The 11,060-nt window shown below is 37.5% G+C and overlaps 1 protein-coding gene across 1 annotated transcript in view; it reads left to right on the plus strand.

Moving 5' to 3' along the window:
• The window catches only part of LOC107692681 (protein sidekick-1-like), a 231,304-nt gene that overhangs the window by 178,571 nt on the left and 41,673 nt on the right, over positions 1-11,060 (plus strand). The window contains exons 21-23 of the mRNA XM_016491846.1: positions 3,899-3,997; positions 5,200-5,391; positions 6,016-6,137. Of these exons, the coding sequence (XP_016347332.1) occupies positions 3,899-3,997; positions 5,200-5,391; positions 6,016-6,137 (413 nt within the window). The remainder of the gene's footprint in view (positions 1-3,898; positions 3,998-5,199; positions 5,392-6,015; positions 6,138-11,060) is intronic.

Below are 11,060 nucleotides of genomic sequence, written 5' to 3' on the forward strand. Positions count from 1 at the left end.
AGCAATGGCATCAACCAGGGATACAAGGTAACAGTGTAGAGAGAGACAGATGTGAGAGAGTGTGTTTGATTGTGTATATGAGAGGAAGAGAGACACATGTTCTGTTAGAGGAAAAAAAATCAATTAAATTTGCCTGGCAGGTTTATTGTCTTCTGGGGTGTGTATGCATGATTGATTGGCTAAATGCCTGACAAAAACAGCAACTATAAATTTGAATTTGCGTAATTAAATCCTAGCAGTGTATTTTAATCACGTTTTGTGTATGTCTTATTGTTATTCCGTATCTCTCTCACAGCTGCTGGTGTGGCCCGAACACTGTCCGGAATGCATTACCATGGTGACCATTGCCCCTGAGTTCCACGGGTCACGTCACTATGGTTACGTTAGCAATTTAAGAAAGTTCACGTGGTATGAGACGGCAGTGCTATGCTTTACCACACCTGGCGATGGACCAGCTAGCACACCACAGCTCATCCAGACGCATGCTTACAGTGAGTACTCATACAAACACATGGATGCATTACAGGAATCACATCCACATTCAAGGAAAATTTGCTCACCCTCAGGCCATCCGCGATGTAGATGAGTTTGTTTCTTCATCGGAACAGATTTGGAGAAATTTAGTATTACATCACCAATGGATCCTCTGCAGCGAATGGGTGCCGTCAGAATGAGAGTCCAAACAGCTGATAAAAACACCACAATAATCCACAAGTAATCCACACCACTCCAGTCCATCAGCTAATTGTTTGTAATAAGTAAAAATCCATTATTAAGACATTTTTAACTATTTCTTCCAGATAAAATATGAGTCCTCTAATAATATAATATTGTTGTCTCTAGACGAAAAGTAGTCTCATCTGAACCAAGAGAGAAATATGCACAGATCAATCACCGTTTATAAGAGAAAACAGTCCAAAACAAGTTCTAAACAAATATGACGGTGGATTTTGATGTGAGAGGACAACAGAAGATCAACTTTTTTCACTGGAGGAAGCATTATTATGGATTATTTTGGCGAGAAGCGACGGTTTAAATTTAAAACTTCTTAACGATTGATTTGTTTCTTGCAAACACGCAGCTTTTCGCTTCACAAGATGTAAACTGATGGACTGAAGTTGTGTGGATTACTTGTGGATTATTGTGATGTTTTTATCAGCTGTTTGTACTCTCATTCGGACGGCACCCATTGACTGCAGAGGATCCATTGGTAAACAAGTGATGTAATGATACATTTCTCCAAATCTTTTCAGATGAAGAAACAATCTCATCTACATCTTGGGTGGCCGGAGTGTGAGTAAATTGTCAATAAATTTTCATTTTTGGGTGAACTATTCCTTTAAAGTTATAGCTCTCTCACTGTTTGTCAGAAATAGTATCATTTGACAATCATCTATTTTAGGAGAGAAAACAGTTGATACTTCAATAAAAAGCAACTGGGAGATCCATTAAGTCTCCTGAGCAATGAAAGAGCAACCTCTAAGCAATAAATGCGTCCTCTGGGATATAATGTTTTGCTTGCACTACTGACATGTAAAATCATATTTCACACTCTTGCAGATACCCACATACTCTTACAGACAGTCTGTCTGTATTTAATTGGAGACAATCGACTAACAGTATGCTCTTTACTTGAAAACTGTCCAGCAGGCTTTGAGAAAGAGATCTCTCAGCAAAAACAAGCTTGTTTGTTTGACATTCTAGCCACCAGAATCGATACGGAGGAGAAATTTGGCTCTTTCGCTATGCATGCCGCAATTTGCCACGTAATTGTGCTTTTTACATCGCCATTGATTAGTCTTTTCACTGAATATATATTGGCCAACCAAGTGCTGTTTTCACGTCACGCCACAGGCATGGAGAATCAGCCTTGACTAACCTGCAATTATTGAAGCAGGATCACTCCTGTTAGTCAATGCACATGTGCTCGCTATTGATTGTTCCACCGTGTGTGCGTGCGCTTGGATATGTGTGCGAATGCGCGTGCAGCTGTTATCAGACAATGTAATTTTCATCAGATGATAACAGCATGTGGTCTTCTCTGCAATGTTGAGCCACAGGAGCTTGTTTCCCATGAATAGCTCAATCACACAAACAGGTTAGACACGAAAAACCCTTGAAACAAAGTGAATAAACATAGTTAATCTCTGAAAAACCTGCCAAAAACTATCCGTTAGCATTAGTGCACAGCAAATAAACATCAAATGTACCATTTTTGATAGATCCTATAAGTCTATTTCACACCTCCAAAAGTAATAGGTCACTGGTAAGACATCTGCTACAATATAATGAAATTATTATGAGTAATATTATTATGAATTACCTAATTAATGCAAGGATTGGTAATGTTATAGGTACTTGTGTTTTGTAGGGAATATTATGTACTTTTGTATGTATTGTTTATGAATCCAACATATTGTAAACCCACCTTGAGCCCGAAACAAATTTCCTCTTGGGGATAATAAAGTGTATTCCATTTCATTTTAAATGCTGGAATACTTTTGCTGACCAAGGTTGCATTTCTTTGATCCAAAATGCAGCAAAAAAAAAATAAAAAAGTAATGTTGTGACATATATATATATATATATATACTCTCCCTCTCCCTCTTATGGTATTCATTAATTGATTAATATTGATATTAGCTTTATTATATTTTCAGTTTTCATTTGAATTTGAGTATTAGTTATATTGTTAATAATAAGCTTTTGTCACTTTTATTGCATTATATATATTTCTATTTCTAGCTTAATTTATTTCGTTTTTACATAAAACGTTTCGTTTACATAACAGAGTTATTTTTATTCATTTTTATTTTTAAGTTTTATTCTAAATTGTATATTTTATTATAACTTTATTTAAAATGACATTGTGTTTGTAATAGGTTTAGTTTAAGTTAGTAATAACAAAATAAAAGGCTATTTTTTTAATCTATTTATAGAGAAAAATGAATCCTTATGGTGTATTTACGGCATCTAGCAGCAGTGACCATGCTAACCAGCTAAACCTTGACCTCTTGTTCAGAACAAGTGAAAAAAATTTAATTGAAAATTAATTGAACTGCAGTGCAATGAGTTGCATGCAGTCATACGTTCTCATAAGCACGTGATTGATTAATCTGTCAGTCTAGCGTGACGACTCGCACTGATAAGCTCTGCTTGACAGTCCGGGGCATGAGGGTTTGCCACGCGCGTGTTAGATCTAATGAGATTAAAGCTTTATCCGCACACATTAACCACTGTGCTTTTCAGGCAACTGTCATGTTCGCCTGTCAGATGTATTGACTCGCGGGGTGTGTATGGATGATTGATTAACTACTAAATGACTGCTAACTCGTGAGCGTAATTGCCAAGTAATGCCAACAAACACATAATTTGCTTTCGCCTATTTGCATTTGTGATACAACGGTTCCACGGCAACAAGCTCTTTGTTGGGAGTATTATGATCTTGCGGACTGAGGGTGCGAGGTAATCCTTTACCATGAGCGGGTTTGAAAGCTTCCATAAAGTGCTGCCTAGCTTTGTTCCACTCACGCATACACACACACATGCTTGTGCTAAGAGCATCGACAAACCTGCTGTGTATTCACGGGTTTATATCCCCTCAGATCATAAAATCATTAAGCTGTTGTTTAAAAAATACAATCTCTGTATGTCTGTCTCTGTAGTTGACTTTCTACTTATAATAAAAATGCACGCTTTGTATTCTTAGGTACTCAGAAATGTACTAGCATCCATAAAACATATTTGAGATCTTAAGGGCCTAAAGCATAAAGACTATATTATATTATATTATATTATATTATATTATATTATATTATATTATATTATATTATTATTTTTCCAGAGAAATCTGTAGTAACATTGCTGAGTGCAGTAAATTCATGTAAATGTGTTGTAGAACCGGGCCCGGTGACTCAACTGAGCTTTACTGAGATCTTGGACACATCTCTGAGGATCAGCTGGCAGGAACCGGAAGAAAAGAACGGCATTATCACAGGTGAACAGGCTCAATTATCCAATCACAGCTTCAGCTCAAACACTACAGGAACTCTCACTAATCTTTCCAGTGCTGCATGTGAAGGTGTCCCAGTGATTGACTTTTGTTAAAACTAGCAGATTTAGCTGTCATCTTTTTGTTTTATAAAGATCACATTAAAACTTGGAGAATGTTTAGCTTGTCTTAATTAATTTTAGTTTCTAGATGCCTTTTATGTAATGAATTAATTATTGTACCCTTGTCCTAGACCCAGATTTTCACTTTTAAAATATGAAAAAAAAACATCATTTATAAAAAGTTGAAACCGTTAAAAACAAGTAAATTTAAATGTTTAAAGCATATATTCTGTGAAAATGGTTGAGATATGAAAAATCAAGGTAAATATCACTTGTGAATGTAATGTTTTTATTGTGTCATTTAAAATCAAGCTGTTATTTTGTCAAATTAAGTGTGAAAATAGTTTAAAACATAAATTGTGTAAAATCTCATTTCCACGGAATGTTATTAAACATGGTATGACAAAAATGACAGAATTAATTTCTAAACACATTATTATTGCACAAATAAAAAAGCAAGAATGTAAAAGGTTTCTCCTGATTACATGATTATGAAAATAGCTGAATTGATGTCATGGGTCACACTTTATTTCTTTATTTTAAGGTCAAATTCTCGCTATTAACAAACCATTAACTACAACTTTTGCCTCAATAAACTCCTAATTTGCTGCTTATTAATAGTTAGTAAGGTGGTTGTTAAGTTTAGGAATTGGCTAGGATTCAGGATGTAGAATATGGTCATGCCGAATATGTGCTTTATAAGTACTAATAAACAGCCAATATGTTAATAATAGTCATGCTAATAAGCAACTAGTTAATAGTGGGAATTGGTCCCTATACTAAACTGTTACCCTGTCATGTTACTAGGAAGTGTAGTTAAGTTAGTAGCCTTACTGCTTTAGAGTTGGTTGCTCCCTAACACCGCTCTGTAGTGATTAACTGTGAGTTACGGTAGTTGATTCTCTCTGCATCTTTCGCGTAATTTCATTCTTCGAATGCATGCGAGGAACCATAAAGAGAGTTTCAATTCAGCCACTTATAAAGGACGGTTACTGCCTATGTAGACAAAAAGCAGCGAGGTAGTTCAACTTGTGGAACAAAGCTTAATTTTCTCTTTCTTCTCATCTCATTTCCACCTCTCCATAGGTTACGTCTTGTGTTGGGAGGAGGCCAGTCAGAACGAAACCCGTGTATCTCAGACTCTGTCCAATTCTACGCTGACATACAAAGTGACCGGGCTCACTTCGCTCACCACATACACTCTGCAGGTGGCTGCGGGGACACAGGCCGGCACCGGTGCTGCCACCTCGTCGACCATCTCGACAGGACTGCCGCCAGGTCTCCACACTCTCAAACAAATACACACTTCAATGCTAGCATCACTTTAATGCATCAAATTCTCCCTTGGGGATCGGTGATAGTCACCCTGTTCAAACTCGAAAGGAAATTCAACACATGAAACAGGATGCCGCAGTGGGGCGCATATTTCACATAGACCAGCAATCCGAGACACAGTCAGTAAGACTGTAATACATCACACGGAGTCAGTATGAAGCTCTTGGGGCCGCTGTGTGTGTGCGCGTGTGTTAGAGAGAACATGAAATAAATGATGATGACCAAAAGCCAAGCTACACTCATTATCTCCCACTGATATGCTGTGGAGTCAGGAGAGAACGAGCTTTTATCTACTGTTGAATGAGCCACCGTGAACCACCCAAATATCATTATCAATCCATTTAATTACCAATTAATCATATACCCAAACACAATGTGCACTGCTGTACACAAAACCTAATTGACTCAGAAGTGAGTTATGGGCCTATTTACAGGAGTTTTCTTTGAAGGATAATGAAGACACAGGATGGAGAAAACAGGCAGAGAGCAGAACACAAAATGCAGGAAATGTTTCAATTAGAGCAGCTTGTGAGTTACATAAATATGTTTTGTTGTGTTGCTAAACAGAGCTTCCTGGTGCACCCTCCAATCTGGTCATCTCCAACATCAGTCCTCGCTCCGCCACCATAAAGTTCCACCCCGGCAGTGACGGCAAAACCACCATCTCCAAATGGATTGTAGAAGGACAGGTGTGTAGGCGTGTGTGTGAGTGTGTGTGTACAATTTAGTAAAGCTTGTATTGCCAAATCGTTTTTGGCAAGTGCCAGACTTTACCACAATGGCTAAAGGGTTAACAAAGTAGTCATTTTGCCATCAGTAGCAATTTGCTCTGGACAAAATGGTTAATTTTGCCACAGATATTAATATTCTGTCTGCCTAATGGTTAATTTGATCTGAACAAAATGGTTAATTTTGCCACAGATATTAATATTCTGTCTGCCTAATGGTTAATTTGATCTGAACAAAATGGTTAATTTTGCCACAGATATTAATATTCTGTCTGCCTAATGGTTAATTTGATCTGAACAAAATGGTTAATTTTGCCACAGATATTAATATTCTGTCTGCCTAATGGTTAGCTTGCTCTGGACAAAATGGTTAACTTTGCCACAGATATTAATATTCTGTCTGGCTAATGGTTAATTTGCTCTGGACAAAATGGTTAACTTTGCCACAGATATAAAGATTCTGTCTGCCTAATAGTTAATTTGCTCTGGACAAAGTGGTTAACTGCTGCAGGTATGAATATTCTGTCTGCCTAATGGTTAACTTTGCCACAAATTGCACTTTTCTTTTATAAAAAAGGTTAATTTAGTTAACTTTGTCACTTGTAGCAATTTTCTCTCTCCAAAATGGTTAACTTGGCCACAAATTATACTTTTTTTCTTTGCAAAATGGCTCTATGCAAAAAACTTTGCCATGAATGTTACTATTCTGGCTGCCAAATTGTTAGCTTTTCCACAAATTGGGCTTTTCTCTCAGAAACATGGTTACCTTTTTCACAAATGGTATAGTTTTTCCCTTTCCAAAATGGTTAACACGGTCACTTACATCTATTTTCTCTGTCCTGTTAACAGTTAACTTTGCCACAAATTATGCTTTTTTTTTCTCTGCCAAATGGTTAACTGCCACAAATGTCAATATTCTGTCTGCCCCTCTCAGAAAATAAAACTTTTTCATGAATGGTTGTTTACTCTTTGAACAATGCTTAACTTTGTCACTTACGGCATTTTTTCCCCAAATGGTTAACTTTGACACGAATGACCCTTGTCTGTCAGGAAAATTGTTGTATTTTTTATGAATGTATGCCATGGTTAATGCCACATATAGCAGTTTTTTCACTCCAAAATGGTTAAAGATGCAGTAGGAGATCTTGGAAAATGCTAACTTTAGCCTGATAGCACTGAAAGCGAACATCCCACCCTCCCTAAGGTGCAGTAGGAGATCTTGGAAAATGCTAACTTTAGCCTGATAGCACTGAAAGCGAACGTCCCACCCTCCCTGCAATCGCTGTCCAAAGCCACGCCCCCTGAACGCATATACGCTCACAGACCAGAAGGCTACATCAGCCGGTTCCCAATTCCAGCCCATGTTCCAAAGTGAAGTAAACTTAAATGGATTTCCCCTGCTCAGTGCTCAGGGAGGAGGGAGCAATGAACACTGTGTAGGGATCATATCGATCTGAACACAGTTCATGCACGTAGCTCACTTCTAACGAGCTGGTTATCTGAATAGGGTGTGTTAACTAAGCGAGACATGCAAAATATGCAGAGCGCGGGGGCACGAGGACTGGAATTGGGAACCCCTGGTCTACATCATGCGTCATTCACCAGTGAGAAAATTTTAAAAGTACTACAATACCAAGAAGGAAGATCTGGTTGTTGATGTTTGTCTGCCATTCTCGCTCTGTCTGCACAGCGTGCGTAAACGCACTGATGATGACGTACCCTGTCTGCGCGAACAGGGTGCGCAGAGGTATGCTAATACATACATTGACCGCTTAACTTAATGATTGCTATCGGGATGTGAAGAAACTTTCAACCAGCATAACAAAAAATGTTTCTGAAGACAATCACCTATTGCACCTTTAACTTTTCTGCAGATTACTTTTTTTCCCCTCAAAATTGGTGAACTTTACCACAAATTAGACTTTTCTCTCTGTATTTTTTTTAATGAATGGTAGTTTTCTCTCTGCAAATATATATAAAATTAAATATATAGTTTCACTTTGCCACAAATGTCAATAATCTGCCAGTCGAATGGTTAAATTTGCCACAAATGGCAATTTTCTCTCTGCAAAATTATTAATATTGCCTTGAAGGGCACCTTTCTCTTTGAAAAAATTCTTACCTTTTCCACAAATTGCTGTTTTCTCTCTGCAAAATATGTAACTTTGTGACGAATGGCAATTTTCCTTCTGCCCAATGGCTAACTTTTCCACAAACTGCAATTTTCTCTCTGCCAAGACTGCTCTATGGAATATGACTTTTCAGTGTATGTGCTCATAAGTATAAATGTGTGTGTGTGTGTGTGTAAGTGTTTGTGTATTTGTGGGTGTGTGTTATGCCCTTGTCTGGCAGGCTGTGCTCCAGTGAAGATGCTGTTGTCTGGCAGGTACTTCATCTCCAGGGAAAAACAGGCTTGCTCTTGCACTAAAACATCTTCCCCTGGAGAAAACGCACACACACAAACACACATGCAAGCTCACACTCTGTATTTGACATAGTACGAGGAGGCTAAGGAGATGTCATGCACCGTGTCTCCCAACCCTTTAGGTGTGGTGTGTGTTTGTGTGTGCGTGCATATGTGTTAAGCCCCTCTTGGATGGCGTCCAGCTCTGTGCAGAGTGAAGAGAAAAACTCCTCCTAATGAGATCCCTCTCTTTTCCCCTTGGTTTTCTTCGCTCCTGTCTTTAATACTGTTTAATCGAGGGAGAGCAGGAAGGAGGGAATCAGAGGGAGGGATGAGAGAAGAGAGAGAAGAAGATTAGAGGTACTGAGGTGGCACTAATGGGGTCTTAAGTCTATGGGTTAGAAATCAGCTTGTGTTGGGGTGTTTTTTTACAGCCGACTTCTTCACAGCTGTATCCTGGACCAGGTCGGTTGCCGATTCCGATTTCCTTTGTAATCTTTTCACCTTTCCTCTGCTCGAACAGTGCTGCACAAAACATGCTGTGTGGATGCAGTGTTTACATGGAAACCAAGTACTAGTTGTTTCAACATATGACTTGTAATATTGAAAGGAACATATCATGGAAAACCGCATTTTTCTTCCTCTCTCCCCAGTCCAACCAGATTATTCATGGATATTAAGCTGCAAAAACAATGTCACCAACAGGATCTCAATAACATATGACCTCCAACATTTTTATACAAACACCTGTTCAGTCTTAAAATGCTAATAAATAAAAATAAAATAATAATAAAAAATAAAATAAAAAAGATAATTTCAACTTCTTATCTTACTGTTTTGACTTTTTTTCAGAATTTATATCTTACCGTATGGACTTTGTTTCTTGAAATTCTGGGGGAAAATAAGAATTGTGAGATATAACTCAAAATTCAGACTTTTTTTTCTCTGAATTATGACTTTACATTTAGCAATTCTGTTTTTTTTTCTGCTACAGATTAACATTTTTTTAAAAGGTAATTACAACATCTTATCTCACAATTTTGCCTCTTGCAAATGTGAATTTGTAATTTCTAGCTCATAATTGTGACTTTTTTTCTCATAATTGTGAAAAAAGTCTAGATTGTGAGATATAAACTCAGAATTGCAAGAAATAAAGTAAAAAGATGAGATAAGAAGTCACAGTTACCTATTTTATTTTTTATTTTATTATAGTGTGGGTGTTTAATTAACACATTATAGTGTTTAAATTCCCTAGCCCATTCTGATGAATGATAGCGTGAACCATGAGGTTAGCCAATCACACCAAAGGTCATTAACATATGGAAATTTGAAAAGTGCAGTAGCCAAAAACAGTCAGAGGGTCAGAGAGAGGCTGGAAAATGTAAAATGATGACTGTTTTCTGTGTAAGAAACCTTGACTAACATTATAAGTGAACTTCAGTGGGAAATTGCAATGCTTTAGAAGTGTAGAATATGGCCCCTTTTAAGTATTTTGACAGTTTATACATGGTAATGATAGGAAAGGGCTAACCGCATGAAATTAATCACAGGTTGCTCTATGAATAAATGGAAGCAGCTCTCAGTGAGGTCCTAGAGGAAACGTGAGTCACTTGATTGTGACGTTTGAAATGATAAGCAGTTTTTGTTTGCAGATAATGACTGGCTGCATTACCCAGTGTCTCTTTGTAGATTTTTTTTTTTTCATGTTGTGGATCCACTTTTTTTAATTAGATCATTACCTCATTATGGCCTTATTATGTAAAAAAAAAAAAAAAAGCGGGCCCTTTCCGGCTCTCACATGTCATTGTTGAGAATCTATAGCATCTTGCTTTTATTAGTGAAAAACAAAAAGCACAAAGCAGAGAAAACAAAGGCAGCAGCCCTGATATGGAGTGTGCACTGCGGGCAGATTGCTTGGGTTTGCTGTTGTGCTTTTCACTGTCAGTCTGAAGCTTTTCTATCATCAGCTCTGACTGCTGAATCTGACTCTTTGTATATTTGGAATGACACTCTGCCATAATAGGAATGAGGGATGCAGGATGTGTACTATACACAGTGTGGGGGACCTACATTTGCCCATATGTACAGTATACATCAAGTGAAATCTATGATATTAACCGTAAGCTGTCTCAACTGTAATCTTAACATCTCATTCGTGACTGTTGATTGTCATGTTTATGTCAGTTGACTACCCAACGTTTGGGCATTTTTACTCAAAATTGGATTATAAATGTAAAAATATCTTTATGCTTTGACATATCTTGATGCCCGGTTTCATCTCTCCATTGGTTATATGTTCAAATTAGCATACTACCGTGCTGCTTTTACTGTTGCTGCATTAAACAGTATGCACATTTTTTGTATGCATAGAATACAGGGATGTAAACCCTTGTGGGGTGAAAAAGGTGACAAAGATGCAACTTCGCCCCAGGAAGAATATTTTGTAAAATGTCTGCTTTAAAATGTGGATTTATAGTCTT

This window comes from Sinocyclocheilus anshuiensis, unplaced genomic scaffold, assembly GCF_001515605.1.
Source record: "Sinocyclocheilus anshuiensis isolate Anshui unplaced genomic scaffold, SAMN03320099.WGS_v1.1 scaffold50, whole genome shotgun sequence".
NCBI classification, from domain to species: Eukaryota; Metazoa; Chordata; class Actinopteri; order Cypriniformes; family Cyprinidae; genus Sinocyclocheilus; species Sinocyclocheilus anshuiensis.